Below are 17,104 nucleotides of genomic sequence, written 5' to 3' on the forward strand. Positions count from 1 at the left end.
GCGGGCTGCACAGGCTCCCCGGAAGAGGGGTGGGGGCCGTGACCTGTGCTCGCACACAGGCCCCTTGGTGGCAGCAGCAGCAGCCTTAGCGTCTCCTGCCCGTCTCTGGTTTCCGAGCTTTTAGCCGCGGCTCCCGCCCGTTTCTGGAGCTCCTTTAGGCAGCGCTTTTAAAACCCCTCTCCTCGCGCCCCAGGAAACACAGAGGCAAGAAAAGGTCTCTTGCCTCTTGGGTAGGTCCAGACTTTCCCCCGGACTCCCTCCCGGCTATCCGTGGCGCACTAACCCCTTCGGGCTGTGTTCAAGCCGCCAACCCCAGTCCTCTCCCTGCGCTCCGACCGAAACCGAAACCGAGCCTCAGCTCGCAGCCCCGCCCGCCCCCGGCGGGTGAGCACACGAGCCTCTCGGGCTGGTGAGCGCCGGTCGGCGCCGATCCTCTGTGCGGGAATCTCTCCGCTTTGCCCTCCGCGCCCCTGTTGCTGTGCTGTCCTCCGCGGCTCCGAAGCTCCCCGCTCCGCCTCCCGCAATCTCTGCCCGCGAAGGGGCTCCTAGTGTGTGGAGACCTTTCCTCCTTCACGGCTCCCTCCCACTGGTGCAGGTACCGTCCTTATCCTTTTGTCTCTGTTTATTCTTTTTTCTCTTGCCCTACCCAGGTACGTGGGGAGTTTCTTGCCTTTTGGGAGGTCTGAGGTCTCCTGCCAGCGTTCAGTAGGTGTTCTGTAGGAGTTGCTCCACGTGTAGATGTATTTCTGGTGTATCTGTGGGGAGGAAGGTGATCTCTGCGTCTTACTCCTCCGCCATCTTGGAAAGAGTCCATAACTGAGTTTTAATGAAATACTAAAATGGGGAATTGGAGGATTCTGACTATGGAGTTTGAGGTAGGCTTCATGGTCTTTAATTCTGAAAATGGAGGGAAGGTCATTTTAGACAAAATGTGTTGAGCCAAGATAGGAATGAATGAAATCCACCCCCCACTCCTCCCCGCCAGCTGCCCTGTATGGCATGTGGGATCTTAGTTCCCAGACCAGGGATTGAACCCGAGCCCTCGGCTGTGAAAGCGCTGAGTCCTAACCACTGGGCTGCCAGGGAATTAACTAAATTAAATTCTTGATATGGTTGATAGTTGGTGGGTTCTGAAGTCAGGCTAGCTGAGCTGAATCCAGGATCCCTCTACTATTTGTCACGTGACATTGGGCAAACAGTCCTTTAGTACTTGAGTTTCTTCATCTGTAAATTAGAGATAATACTAATAATTACCTCATAGGATTGAAATTATAAAAAAATTCTCCGTCGAACTATGGTATATATAAAAAGAACTGCACATATAATAAGAATATAGCTTGATGAAATGGCATAAGCTGGACACACCTGTATAACCAGCACCCAGATCAAAAAAAAACAACACTATCAGCATCCCTGGAGGCCTCTACAGTCTCCATTGTGATTTGAGAATTCAATGAGATAAAATTTGTAAAGTGCTCAGAATAGCCCCTGCATACATATATCTCCACCAATGTTAATATTATATTCAGTAGACATTTGGAAATGGAGCTCAGAAGAGGGATAAGGGTCATAGTGTAAATCCGAATATCATCCATACGGTGGTGATCCACCATTGTAGGTGTGAGCACGGATGAAACCAGAGAAAGTACAGTGCCTGTCATACATCAGACATTTAGTAAACGGTTTTTGAATGAGTGGGAAACAAAATAGAACAGAGCCATGGTTACAAACTTGGGGGACATCTGTGTTTAAAGTAGGGCCAAAGAAAGAAGCAAATACTGAGACAGGGTCAGGGTAGGCAGAGAGCTGGGAGAAGGTAGTGTTCATAAAAACCAAAAGAAGATGGAGTAATCAGCAATGTTAGGGTTTTAGAGAGGCTGGATAAAGGATTGATAGTTAGCAAGATCTTTGGTATAATTTTCATGGGCAGCCTGTATAGAAAAACTAGAATCTGATCGTTTGGAGCTACAGAAAGACAAGCATAAAATTTTGCATAAGATAGGTCTTGTAGTCGAATTTAGTATTTAAATAAAATTTTTTGTTGCTGTTGTTGATGTGTAGTTGATTTACAGTGTTGTGTGAATTTCTGCTGTATAGCAAAGCGGCTCAGTTATACACACGTATACATTCTTTTTCACATTCTTTTCCATTATGGTTTATCCCAGGATATTGAATGTAGCTCCCTGTGCTATACAGTTGTTTATCCACAAATAAATTCTTGAGGGTCCTAGTGGTTAAATGGGCTTAAAGTATTCGAAAGCACTGGTTTTGAAGATCGATTAAATGAAAATAAAATTTTTAATTCATTTTTTATTTCTGGGAAAAGATACTGTGCCTGAACCATCCCCTCCCGTCCTTGGAAAAATTGTCTTCCACGAAACCGGTCCCTGGTGCCAAAAATGTTGGGGACCACTGACCTAGGATAGTAAAATAGTGAAATAATTGGAGGATGTTGCATTGTCTGAAGTATTGCATTGTCTTTGAAGAAGGTATGAAAGAAAGGAGAGACGCTGTCTTTAATAGTTGGCTTTTAGTTTTCCTTCAACACAGTTGAGGAGTCAGAATTACTAATTCTTTGTTCATACTGGCAAAGAGAAGAAAGTTAACACAAGACGATATTTGACAACTCATAGCTAAGTAAGATAAATACAAAAATAGCACCACTCTAGACAAATGATAATGGTGAAATTGATTGTATAAGCAAAATCTCAGCCTAAGAGTCTATAGATACAATGTCCTAGATGATTTTTTTCAAACTGAAGAATCAGTGAGTGAACAATATATTTATAAGGATAAAAAGGGAAAGTAAGGTATTCTCATCTAGTTAACAGGAAGGACTTCATTATGTAATATTCTGTGACAAGTTCCAGAGCATCCCATTTTGCTAAAAGTATATGTGGCAGAAAGCTTTCATGTTTTGTGATGTTTGTGAACCAAAATTTACTCGATATGGTTCATTAGTGGACAGATGCTTAAGGCAGATATGTATATAAAGGTAGTTGGAAGGAAATAGATGGTGTAGAATTTAAAAGATTCTTTAGATCATTCCAAAGCAAAAAACTGATAATGTTTTACAGTTATGGAACAAAGTAGATGACCATCTCTCTTCAACAAAATATGAGCCATAAAACATTTCAAAACTTTTTTAAGCATTGCATTTTGACAATTCAAATGCAGGAAGATGAACCAAAAGTAATGGTAAGTTAGAACTTATTAGAGAAATATTTGAAATGTGGCATTAGCATTTATGGGATGGACATGTTCCATGTTCATGCATGGAAGTTGATGAGCAGTTATGTTCAGAGAACATGGTGCATTTTGTGTATATGTGGAATAAAAATTTGGGTTTACTGTACTCTGTATTTAAAATTTTCTAATAGTATTTTCATTATCCCTTATTCTTAATGTAAATTGTCAAATGACCTCAAAAATACAGAAAATGTAAGAGGTCCAATGGACCCAAATGATATTTCTCCTGGTATGTTGAGAGTTAGAAGATGTCAAGAAAACTGTCAACGGTTTTCATATGATATTTAACCACCCTCCCTCCCTTGTAGTCTACCCATCTAAAGAGTTGGTAGAAATTTTAGGATTAGTTATTTTATTTGTTCTAGTTTTTAAGAAGAAAATAGAGCCTGAATTTAAATTTCTTCTAAAATTCTACACAGTGATTACAATAACAAGTTTAAGGAATATTTAAAGGTAGTTTGTCTTTGGGGTTATTCCGTGAGAAAGTTTAATTTTGCATCATTCTCAACATTATAAAATACTAAATGTAAAGATAAATTTGTCAGTGATTTTGTAGATACGTAAAATGCCATAATTTGACCTAGAAAAGTCCAGCAATGTTGAGCATTAAATTTGGACTAATGGAAAGGTTAAATTTTGTGTGCCAAGGGAAAGAAAAAAAAGTTTTATCAGTTACTTTACCACTTTATGCAAAATTGAAACAAACACATACAAAGTATGTTTTCCAGGGGAGAAAAAGCACATTTAATAATGTAAGTGACAGGAGCTGCCTACATTTTCTTGCCTGAGACTTGTTTCCCTCATGGCCTTTCAGAAATGAAACATTCCGCATTTGTCCTATAGTGGTTCCTTTAGAAATTTAGCATATTTCACTTAGTTTAAAGTTAATCATCACCTTTATTCTCCTAAACAATACCAGGACTTAAAATGTTTTAACTTTGGTCAGTCCACTCCTGATTTTTGTGCTTTCGTTGTACTATATTTCAGATGTTCTTAACCCCACAACCGTTATTGAACAAAATTATTGTTTTATATAGCTAGTGAGTATTTAAATTTGCCTTCGTATTTACCACTTTTTTATTATTATTTAACATTCATTCACTCTGAGATCATTTTCATTCTTCCTAAAGTAAATCTTTGAGAATATCCTTTAATGTGGGTCTACTGATAACAGTGTTTTTTTTGGTTTTTCTGTCTTTTTTAATCTCAAAATATCTTCATTTCACCCTTCTCATTCTTGAGAAGTCATCACTTAGTTTGTAGGGATTTTTTTCCTCAAGCTGCTTGTGCTTCTCTCTCTTTGGTGTTTACAGTTTCACTCAGATGCCTCTTGGTGAGAATTCCTTATTTAATCCTACTTAGGGTTAGTTGGGGGCTCCTGAATCTGAGGATTGTTATATCAGATATTCTATTTAGATGTTTCCTCTCTCCCTTTTTCTTCATTTGCAACTCCAATGAGTTGTAAGTTACCATTTTTTATTCTTTTCTCCTGGCCTTTTAAAACTCTTTAATATCTTTCATCTCTTTGTGTGCCTTCTGAGTAATTTTTATAGATTTTTTTTTGCCAGCTATGTCTTATCAGTTACATAATGCCTTTCTGAGTTTCTTATTATAATTTTTATATACTGTATTTCATTTCTGGAGATTCTGTTTTTTTTTAATTCATCTGGTTGTTTTTGATTGAACTCTTAGTTCTTGGTCTTGGTTTTCATAGTCTCTTTAAGTGTACTTATTTTATATTTCGTATCCAATACTAATACTTGTCTTTTTTTTTTTTTTTTTTCCAAACTCTTCCTCCTAGTATCTTGTTTCCTTATGGGTTTTGTTTGTGATTTTTGATTGAGATCTCCTCTTTTTTGGAACATGGTAGCATTAGAGAGGAATGAGCATTTTGTGGTACCTGGAAGGAAATAAGTAAATAAATAAACGCCAAACCAAGTAGTTAGTTTTCCTGGTCAGCTAATGTGAATTCCAGAGCCCAAAGTAGGGGAGTGCTGGCTTGTTGTTAAGAATTATCAGGAGAGGCTTCTCTCCTTTACTTGGAGCCAAGGCTAAGACAGGATCCTTACAGTTCTCCCTTAAAGGGGGAAGTGAGCTTTTTCCTAATTCACCTTCTGTTAGTTTTGTGTGGGAGTTCCAAAATTCTAAGCCATTACTTCCCTATGCCTTTGATGTCTCTGCTAACATAGAAAATGATATTTGTACAGCAGCACACCGGGTAAACTGGGAGATTTGGAGCCCTAGATAAGACTATTACACAGCTGTAGGCAGCAGACTTGGGGCTCTGGCCACTTTTGCAGTGCTCATTTTACCAGAGAACAAGTACTTTTTCCATGTCATAAGATAGAAGGAAACATTTTGCTTAAAGGGGCAGTAAGTAAAGAGCAGGAAAATGAATGGTGAATACCATTACAGACTCTAAGTTAATGTTCTGTATCGTAAAATGGTGGTTCTCAAACTTTTTGGTTTTGGGACCCTTCTAACCTCTAGTTATTTTTTTATTTTTTTTTTTTATACACAATGTATTTATTTATTTATTTATGGCCGTGCTGGGTCTTCATTTCTGTGCATGGGCTTTCTCCAGTTGTGGCAAGTGGGGGTCACTCTTCATCGCGGTGCGCAGGCCTCTCACCATCGCGGCCCCTGTTGTTGCGGAGCACAGGCTCCAGACGCGCAGGCTCAGTAATTGTGGCTCACAGGCCCAGCCGCTCCATGGCATGTGGGATCTCCCCAGACCAGGGCTCGAACCCGTGTTGTCTGCATTGGCAGGCAGATTCTCAACCACTGCGCCACCAGGGAAGCCCTAACCTCTAGTTATTAAAAACCCCCAAAAGCTTTTGCTTATGCAGATTATATAATATTTACTATTTTAGAAATTTTTAAAATATTTATTAAATTGTTTTAAAATAGTAAAAATACCACTACATGCTAACCAGAAATATCTTTATGAAAAATAACTATATTCCAACCACTGAAAAAGTAGTAAGATGAGAAGCATTGTTTAACATTTCTACAATTTTTTTTTTTTTTTTTTTTTGTGGTACGCGGGCCTCTCACTGTTGTGGTCTCTCCCATTGTGGAGCACAGGCTCCGGACGCACAGGCTCAGCGGCCATGGCTTATGGGCCTGGCCGCTCCGTGGCATGTGAGATCTTCCCGGACCGGGGCATGAACCCGTGTCCCCTGCATCGGCTGGCGGACTCAACCACTGCGCCACCAGGGAAGCCCCCTCTACAAATCTTTTTAATATCTCAATTAAGATGGTTGGATTCTCATACCTGCTTCTGCATTGTCTGTTGCAGTAAATTGTTCGAATTAAAATATATGAAGGCAATCTGTAATTGAAAAGGGAGAACCAACCTCCTGAGCCCTCTGAAACGGTCTTAGGGACCCTCAGCGGTCCTTGGATCACATTTTGAGAATCACTGTTGTATAGAAACTAATGGAGGTGTAGGATGCTGTTTATGCAGATGAGCTATTTGTACACATAAGTTATTTTAATTTCAGTAGTGACTATAAATTTAGTAGTGTAGTATGAAGCCAGGTCATATTAATGGAATTCAAAAGCACTTAAAGATGGGCCTGAAGTTGGATATAGATTAGGGTTGAGGCCAGAAATGTAGATATTAGAGTTGTGTTGGGATAACTAGAAAGGAGTATTTAAATTCGGGGTTGGTTTGTTTGGTCATTGAAGTTGCCAGCTTGAGAATTCTATTCTGATATCTTTCTACTTATCTTTCATTACTCCCAGAGTAATGCATTAATTAATTAAAAATAGTATAGAAGGGCTTAATGAAAACAACAGTCCCTTATTTTCCTTCTCCCTGCCTCCCAGTTCCCCACCTTTAACGCATTTGGTTTTATTTCTAACCTCCATATCACTAAATAGTATGCTGCTTTTTTATGTCTTAATTTATCAACTTTATTACGCATTATAGTTTGATTTCTTACCATCACGGTTAGGATTTCATACATACTCTCTCATGCTTCTCATTTCTCCTCCCAGATTCAGTGATATGGCTATTTCTGTTACTTCAAACAATGCACACCAATTCTAGTTCCATCAAAGGTAGACAGTATCTTGGTACTCTCTAAGAATCTTGAAACCCTTGTGCTTTACTTTCCCTCTTTCTCCACCCCATCCCCCAACTCAGCTCTTGTTTTCCTTGTGATAACACTTACATTGTGTTCTGTAATCATAGTTTATCTTCCGTGATTTAGGTTGACTCTAAAACCTTAAAGCAGAAAACTGTTTCATTATTATGACTGTAAATAGTATTTACTCCGGAGCCAAATACTGTTTTAGGATTAGAATTCCTCATGTATTCCATTTTTACAACCCTGTATCATCACTTAATAGAGAATCTTTCCAGGGTCAAGTTCACACAGATTTTTCCTTTTTTACACCCTCCTAATTGCTCAACTGAGATCATGACTTTTCTTGAGCAGTTTCATATTTCCTGAAGTCTTTCATTACCCTTTTTTTCACACAAATCTTCTTGGTGCCTTAATTATATCATGAGATTTTCCCAGGCTCTTGGTCTACTGTCTATTGTCCAGTCATCTGTTTTCCTAGAGGCTTCTGTCCTTCCTTTGATTTCAGTCTCATAAACTTACTGCCTTTCTGGGCCTGCTGCATAGCTGCTGACCTGGGCTTTTATCTGTCTCCTGAGTTTGAATCCACTGTTTGTAGGATCCCATGGTATCTTTCTTGTTTTATTTTTTGCTGAAGTACATTTTCATGTAGCTTCCTAAGAAAAGGCATGTGGGAGGTAAACTCCTTCAGACCTTGAATGTCAAAATCATTATTCTGTGTTAATAGTTTAACTGGGTGCAGAATTCTACATTGATAATCATTTTCCCTTGAATTTTGAAGACATTACCCTATTGTCCTCCAGACACTGGTGTTATCAGTAAGTCTCATTTTCATTTACTTGTATGTAGGTGATCTGTTTTTCTTCTCTCTGGAGATTTAAAGGATCTTTTTTTTTTTGTCTTGTGTTATGAAATGCTATCAATATATGTCTCTCAGTGTTGTTCTTTCATTCTGTTTTGTACTCCGTAGATACTTGAATTTGAAAATACGGGCCTCCCTTCAAGAGTGGGAAATTAATTTCTTCCATCTGCTTTTCTTCTTTGCTCTAGAATTCCTTTTTGTTGGAATATTAGACCTGCTATATTTATCCTTTCTCTTTTCTTTTGTCTTTATCTTGTCCATGTCCTTCAACTTTATCTTCTAACTAGTGTAAAATTCTTGTTTTATGGATACAAATTAGAAATTTTTAAAATTCTTATCTGTTGCTTTGAGATATCCATTTCCCGTGGGTTCATTCTTATTTCTTTTGCAGTTTATAGTAGGCTTTCTTTAAACATCTGGTGATTTTAGCTGGCCGTTTATTTCGGTAAGGCTTCTGGCTGGCTTCACTTTTTGGTAAGCAAGTAGGGAGTAGACCATTAACCTCCAGCTTAAGTTCAGAAATATGAAGGATGTTTTTACTCTTCAGTATTAATAATTTCCTAAGTACTCTCCCGCCCACTCCCCACCGCCAAGAGAAATACCCTTGCATTTTATGTCTGATTGTTTCTTTTTCTTTTTTCTCTTTTTTTTTTTTGGTATCTTTTTGTTTGTTTATTTATTTGTTTTTGGCAGCATTGCATCTTCGTTGCTGTGTGCGGGCTTTCTCTAGTTGTGGTGAGCGGGGGCAGCTCTTCATTGCGGTACATGGGCTTCTCATTGCGGTGGCTTCTCGTTGCAGAGCACACAGGCTCTAGGCACGCGGGCTTCAGTAGTTGCAGCATGTGAGCTCAGTATTTGTGGCTTGCGGGCTCTAGAGTGCAGGCTCAGTAGTTGTGGCGCACAGGCTTAGTTGCTCCGTGGCATGTGGGATCTTCCCAAACCGGGGCACGAACCCGTGTCCCCTGCATTGGCAGGGGGGGTTTTTTTTTTTTTTTTTTTGCTGTACGCGGTCTTCTTACTGCTGTGGCTTCTCCCGTTGCGGAGCACAGGCTCCGGACGCGCAGGCTCAGCGGCCATGGCTCACGGGCCCAGGTGCTCTGCGGCATGTGGGATCTTCCCAAACCGGGGCACGAACCCGTGTCCCCTGCATCGGCAGGCGGACTCTCAACCACTGCGCCACCAGGGAAGCCCGGCAGGTGGATTCTTAACCACTGCACCACCAGGGAAGTCCCTGTCTGATTGTTTCTTAAACTTTCTTACCCATGTTGTTTTTATATGTTTGTTTCATAATTTATTATTTAATTTGTCCCAGTTTAAAACTGACTGAAGCTGATTAGATTTAATTTATTCACAGAGGATATTACCATCTAAGTAAAAGCTTCTGCTCTACTGGATGCTTAGTAAATGAAAATCTTCTCATATTTCACAAATTATTTTTTATGGCACAAGATTTGGGATTTTATGTCCTGTTCTATTTAAGAAAAAAGAAAAAAATTATTTATTTATTTTTGGCCACACGGCTTGTGGGATTTTAGTTCCCCAACCAGGGGTTGAACTGAGGCCCTTGGCAGTGAGAGCACGGAGTCCTAACCACTGGACCGCCAGGGAATTCCCTATTTAAGAAATCATTTAAAGACAGTTAAAAGTCTTACATTTTATGTAGGGATATAATTTAACACCTTGTATTCTCACACCCCAGGCTAGGCAAAAACCTTGATTTGAACTGTTTCAACTTAAGACTGATTTTTATGTAAGCTAATTTGAACTTGACCTGAATTTTTAAAAATTAATTTACTTATTTAGATTTAGCTACTTGATATTTAATTGAACAGCTATAGTCCAGTCTAGTCATCTATGTCATGTGAAAGGCAGTTTCCCTAAAGGTATTTGAAATTGGAAGAGAATTTCCCAGATGGGTCTAAGATAACAAATCAGAGAATCTTTATTCTGAATAATAGTCAGCTGCCCTAGCCCTTGACCCCCTGGGAACTGGGACTGGATCATCATTCTTCATGATGCTTTGGTGAAGCATGTGGTTCCAGCCCAGATGATGGTTAGGGACCTGGCTCTACAGAGCAAGTTAGGTTAGACAGCCCTAGGGATGTCTATGGTAATTGCTAAATGCACTGGCATCTTTTTATATGATTCCTGGCAAGGGTGACTTTAAAATTTATTGTTCAAACTGAGACACATAGGAGAGTGAGAATACTATTAATAATTATGCTGGGGCAATAGGCATAAACCAGAGCACAAGGTCAGCCCTTCCTGAGTCGCATGGACTTTTTAAAGATCAGTGGCAGGCTTCCCTGGTGGCGCAGTGGTTGAGAGTCTGCCTGCCGATGCAGGGGACATGGGTTTGTGCCCCGGTTCAGGAAGATCCCACATGCCGCGGAGCGGCTTGGCCCGTGAGCCATGGCCGCTGAGCCTGCACGTCCGGAGCCTGTGCTCCGCAATGGGAGAGGCCACAACAGTGAGAGGCCCGCGTACCGCAAAAAAAAAAAAAAAAAGATCAGTGGCAGTATAAGTCAAATTGCCTGCCTAGTGTACTTGACATTCCTATTCTACTCCAACTTTTGTTTTTTGTCCTATAGGACATGTTTTGGGGACCATGAAATGTGAACAGATACTCGATAAAGAGCAGTGGGATGAATGGAAACAGTATAGGAATTCAAGACTGTCTGAATTTTACATAACCATGTAGCCTCTACGTGGGAAATCTTATCAGTAAACGTTAAATACAAGTTTCACAGAACTGGTGTATTTATATTTTAAACATAATTCTTTTTCTCAGTTCTAGGAATTTTGAAGAAGTATACATTATTGGAATTTTTCTTAAGGACGTGGAATTATCCATAGAAAATGTCAATGCCCAACCAATTTCCCACTATTACTGTTTAAACTTCCCTTTTCCTGTCTTATAATTGGCATATGTGTAGGAAATATTAGCTCATTTTAATATCAAAATGTGGGAAACCTCATCCAAATAGAAATTATAAGAGTTTCTTTGGACTGTTCTAAGTTTTTGTTTTTTTTTCTTTTTCATATTGGGCTGAAATCTGCCACCCTTCCATCCATTGGTTCTAGTTCTGTTCTCTGGAGCAGCATGGAGTAAGTCTCTTCTATTAGAAGGCAGCTATCATATCTTCCAAGGTCACTTTTTCTAGGCTGAATGTCCCTAGGTCCTCTACTTTTATGTGAAATAATACCCATACTTATAAACTTCATACTGATTCCCTTTGAACACATCCTAATTGTCAGTGTTTTCCATAATACAGTTAAAATATGATGGCCCCAGATTTTAATTCTGTGCCATATTTTTTTTTGGTATTGTGCATACCAGTGAAGAATACCCTGTACTATAACCGATGAATGAAACATTCTAGTTTATTAGTGCAGCTTCAGCTTACGTCAGGTATTTTTTTTCTTAGCTATTCTTAACTGTTGGCTCATATTAAAACTTATGGTCAGGGCTTCCCTGGTGGCGCAGTGGTTGAGAGTCCGCCTGCCGATGCAGGGGACACAGGTTCGTGCCCCGGTCCAGGAAGATCCCACATGCCGCGGAGCGGCTGGGCCCATGAGCCATGGCCGCTGAGCCTGCGCGTCCAGAGCCTGTGCTCCGCAACGGGAGAGGCCGCAACAGTGAGAGGCCCGCGTAACGAAAAAAAAACTGATGGTCAGGTAATAACTGTTGGGGCTCTCCTTTTTTTAAGAAGGCATTTTTCTGCCTTGGTAATATAGCTTTAGCAAGTGTGATTGTGAATGTATTACTTACTCAAGAGAACCTAAAACAACAAAAAAACGTTTTCATTTGCTAACATTTGTGGGGCTGGTTTTATGTGATATAGGCTGTCAATTTAAAAATTAAAGTAAATGTTATTTTAAGAACTTTAGCTGAAGATTCATTTGATTTACAGTTTTAGAAAATGTTTTTGTCTCTCTGAGGTTTAAATGTTATGATTGCAAAGCATCTGACTTAGGTCTCCTTTTGCAACATGTGCTACTTTTTAAGAGAAAAAGAAACGTGTATAATGAATTGCTGCCTGAAACCTGGAAAATTTATCTAAAATAATAGATATTCCATTGTAAATTCTGTATCTTAGAGCAGGATTTCTCAACCTCAGTACTGTTGACATTCTTTGGATAATTCTTTGTTGTGGATAGCTGTCCTTTATGTAACAGCATCACTGGCCTCTACCCACTAAATACCAGTAGCACACATCACCACCTCCTCCTCCGCAGTTTAACCATCAAAAATATCTCCAGACATGGCCAGATATCTCCTGGAGGGCAACATCTCCCCTAGCTGAGAACCACTGCCTTACAGCGTCAGAACTATTTAAGTCATCTCGGTAATAGTTTCTACCTTAAATGTTTTCCATAATTGGAGTTAGAATACAATATTTTTCTTGATATGATTTCCTTGTAGAGATTTTTTTTTTAACTATAGAACGTAATAAAGAACTATAATGTAACAAATACTTTTTTAAGTTCCTAGGTTGATCAGTTTTTTCTTTCTTCCTAATACTGCTTCTTATCCCAGTTTGTCCTCCCTGCTTTGTGATATGATCTTTGATCTGAAACATATGTGTGACTAATTTATTCAGATTAAGGAATGAAAATTATGCAACAATAACAAATAGGGTGTTGGTTAGGTGGTTTATTAAGCTCAAATACCTGTTCTTTTGTAGTCCATGATTAAATTATTGGGAAATGTGCTTTTGATTTAAGTTAATCAAACTCCTAGATTTTAAAAATTAAGTTGTATTATGTTTATTCTTCTACCCCACAATATAGCCAGCAGCCAGCTTCGGGTGTAGCCTACTCTCATCCAACTACGGTTGCTAGCTACACTGTCCATCAGGCTCCAGTAGCTGCTCACACAGTTACTGCTGCCTATGCACCAGCAGCCGCCACAGTTGCAGTTGCCAGGCCTGCTCCAGTAGCTGTTGCAGCTGCTGCAACAGCTGCTGCATATGGAGGGTACCCCACTGCACACACAGCAACTGACTATGGTTATACACAGAGGCAACAAGAAGCACCTCCACCACCACCCCCAGCTACTACACAAAACTACCAGGTAAGAAAACTACTTTCATTAGCCTTAACATATAGGTTCAGTGGCTTCAGTGTTTAATGTAATGTCCAAGCCAATGCTTCTCAAATTTGGGTCTTCCAAAATATACCTCTAATGATACAGAAAAATGAGTGTGTATTCCTAGATAATTTGGGGGCATACTCCAAGCATTAAGTTTCCTTGCGGTGAGTTTTATATTAATAATCCCCCAGTGCATTGTACTCCACTCTATATATATGTTTGCTTTAATTAAAAAAATACAGTAATTGGGACTTCCCTGGCAGTCCAGTGGTTAAGACTCCACGCTTCCACTGCAGGGGGCGCAGGTTCGTTCTCTGGTCAGGGAACTAAGCTCGCACATGCCACATGGCATGGCCAAAAAATATATATATATACATCAATTACTGGTTAAGTATTTTAATTTTATTACAAGTTTTTGAGAAAAATTAAGACATATAGGGTCTTCTGCCCCTTTTTTAAATTTTTTATTTATTTATTTTAGGGTCTTCTGCCTCTTGTTGGTACTATGGCATTATTTATCCACTTGGGACACCCCTGTGTCTCCTATTTTGAGAACCATGAGCCTCAGCTGAATAGGACAAATTACATAGTGTCTTCTTGAAACTTATCAAGGGTGGAAATTCTATTGCGTAAATGTACATTCTTCCCTCAAGGTGTTCTTTCTTAGTTTGTAATAGAAATTGATCCTGCTCTTAATTCATCTAATTGCTTCTCGTTAGGTTTATAGGGACATAAAGATCTAAGTCTGTTTATGGTAATAATATAATTCTCTTTATGTCTGATATGACACTAAATTACTACCTGCTTATTTAATTAAATTTGGTCCTAATCCTTTATCCCATTTTTTGTTTGTTTGCTTTTAGGATCTGTTTTTTAAACTTTGGTCCTTCTGGACGTTGCCTGGTTTTTAAATATTCTTTCTAAAATACGGGGATTTATTTTGTTAACTAAGAAACTGACATGAATCGGCAATATTAGTATTTGCTATTAATATTTAGCAGGTTACTAAACTGAAGATTACTTTAACATGTGTGATTGTTTTCATTATGTCCAGAGACAGAATATAATAAATTTTATTGTTTTTGATAGGATGTATGAAGCCCCTCATTTTCTGGGCCCTGCCAACTCTTTCTGCCTTTCCTCCTGCATACCTCAGGTGTACCTCCCCAGCTCTCACTATATGCAGTGCCAGAATTCACCGAGCTCACCTTGATCTTCATTGCCTTGGAGATTTATATTTAACGTTCCTTTCCCTTGGAACCTCTGTTCCCCTTTCCTCCACCTGGAAGCTCCTACTCATCATTATGTTAATGAATAGTAGTAAATAAGGAAGAATGAAAAGAAAGCTGGAACAGTCACAAAGCTTAGAACACCCAGGTGTTCTTTACTGTGGCATCCATCTTTAAGGCAGATCCGCCAAGCAATTTTTTATGTTTTGTGGTACGCGAGCCTCTCACTGTTGTGGCCTCTCCTGTTGCAGAGCACAGGCTCCGGACGCACAGGCTCAGCGGCCATGGCTCACAGGCCCAGCCGCTCCGCGGCATGTGGGATCTTCCCGGACCAGGGCACGAACCCGTGTCCCTTGCATCGGCAGGCGGACTCTCAACCACTGCGCCACCAGGGAAGCCCCAAGCAATTTTTCAATAAAATTAATTTTTTTAAAAAAATAATGCTTATTTTAAAATTTTGATTTTTTCCGATTGTAAAAGTTAAGCATACTGCTTAAAATGGTTTTGACCTTATTTGATGAAGTCCAAAATGAATGCCCCTTGTATTGAATTTGAATCTTCTGTCTCTGTTGATAGATATTTAGGCTTTTGTTTTCTTTTATTGCGTTTTTAATATAGTAAAGATGAAGGTTTTTTTCCATCTGCCACTTCACTCATAGCAAGATTTTCTTTCATTCTCTTTCTTTAGGACTCGTACTCGTATGTAAGATCCACAGCTCCTGCTGTAGCTTATGATAGTAAGCAGTACTACCAACAACCAACAGCAACTGCAGCTGCTGTAGCTGCTGCCGCCCAGCCTCAGCCTTCTGTTGCTGAGACCTACTATCAGACAGGTGGGTTTTATTAACATATGCCCTTTCATTGTACACTATTGAAACATATTATTCAAGGTGTTTTTTAACGAAAATATGCTTTTGAATCCATCTAAACTCACTGTGTTATATTACCTTGAGGGGCAGGTTCTAACCATGTCCTTCTCTTTCTCCACAAGAATGCCTTTGAGTCCCAAAGAGAGAAGATCTTGGAGGCAATTCATAATCATGTCTTTCCTTCCTGGAAGTGTATTTCATATCTGTTCTTCAGATTATAGTTCTTTTCCTGTTGAAATAAGCTGTACAAAAGAAGTTGTGGCAATAACTTCTGGCCACCTTCTTCTTGTTGTCTGAAATGCCCAGACATAACTGCTGACTGCCTTTGTAACTAGTGGAGGCCCTAGTATGGTTTCCATTTTGTGGACCCTTTTTTATTTTGGCTGTGCCGTGCAGCTTGTGGGATTAATAGTTCCCCAACCAGGGATTGAATCCGGGCCCTCAGCAGTGAAAGCTCGGAGTCTTAACTACTCCAACTGCCAGGGAATTCCTGTGGACCCATACTTTTAACTCATCTTTCTCTGATCTGTAATGACAGTTGGTTCTGTTACCAGCCACTGATATTACAGTATATATTAATGGTTTGAATGCAGGAAGTATTTTGTTTGCAAAGAAGCCTACATATTTGTAGTCTTTAAAAGATGGGTTTTTTTCATAAAGATTTAATTGAGAACTTTTAAAGCAAAGCTCTCTTAGTTCTGAAAAATAGCAACTCCTTTAATTTTTTTTTTTTTTTTTTGCGGTACGTGGGCCTCTCACTGTTGTGGCCTCTCCCATTGCACAGGCTCCAGAAGCGCAGGCTCAGCGGCCATGGCTCACGGGCCAAGCCGCTCTGCGGCATGTGGGATCTTCCCAGACCGGGGCACAAACCCGTGTCCCCTGCATCGGCAGGCGGACTCTCAACCACTGCGCCACCAGGGAAGCCCTACTTTAATTATTTTTGAAGGACCATGAGCGTGTGGGTAGAGCCTTGGATTAGGAAAGAGTAGAACTGGTTTCTAGCACTGGCATTACCACAATGTGGGCAAGTGATTTTTTTACCTCAGTTCATCTCTGTTCTCTTATCTGTGAATGGGGCAGTTGACTCAGATCTTTTTTTTTTTTAATTATGTCTTATTTTATTATTTTTTTTATTTGATTTTCTTTGCGGTACGCAGGCCTCTCACTGTTGTGGCCTCTCCCGTTGCGGAGCACAGGCTCCGGACACGCACGCTCAGCGGCCATGGCTCACTGGCCCAGCCGCTCTGTGGCATGTGGGATCTTCCCGGACTGGGGCACGAACCTGTGTCCCCTGCATCGGCAGGCGGACTCTCAACCACTGCACCACCAGGGAAGCCCTGATTTATTTTTGAGTAATACTTTTTTATTATTATTTATTTTATTTAATTATTTTTTGACTGCACTGGGTCTTCGTTGCTGTGCACGGGCTTTCTCTAGTTGCGGCGAGCGGGGGCTGCTCTTCATTTTGGTGCACAGGCTTCTCATTGTGGTAGCTTCTCTCGTTGCGGAGAGTGGGCTCTAGGCACATGGGCTTCAGTAGTTGTGGCGCACAGCCTCAGTAGTCGTGGCTTGCGGGCTCTAGAGCTCAGGCTCAGTAGTTGTGGTGCACAGGCTCAGTTGCTCCGCAGCATGTGGGATCTTCCCAGCCCAGGGCTCAAACCCATGTATCCTACATTAGCAGGTGGATTCTTTTTTTTTTTTTTTTT

The 17,104-nt window shown here is 40.1% G+C and overlaps 1 protein-coding gene across 1 annotated transcript in view; it reads left to right on the forward strand.

Annotated features, from left to right (window-relative positions):
* Positions 1 to 17,104, forward strand: part of ZFR (zinc finger RNA binding protein) — an 86,313-nt gene that overhangs the window by 16,980 nt on the left and 52,229 nt on the right. The window contains exons 3-4 of the mRNA XM_007453358.1: positions 13,000 to 13,282; positions 15,218 to 15,362. Of these exons, the coding sequence (XP_007453420.1) occupies positions 13,000 to 13,282; positions 15,218 to 15,362 (428 nt within the window). The remainder of the gene's footprint in view (positions 1 to 12,999; positions 13,283 to 15,217; positions 15,363 to 17,104) is intronic.

The sequence above is a fragment of the Lipotes vexillifer genome, unplaced genomic scaffold (genome assembly GCF_000442215.2).
Source record: "Lipotes vexillifer unplaced genomic scaffold, Lipotes_vexillifer_v1.1 scaffold522, whole genome shotgun sequence".
NCBI lineage: Eukaryota > Metazoa > Chordata > Mammalia > Artiodactyla > Lipotidae > Lipotes > Lipotes vexillifer.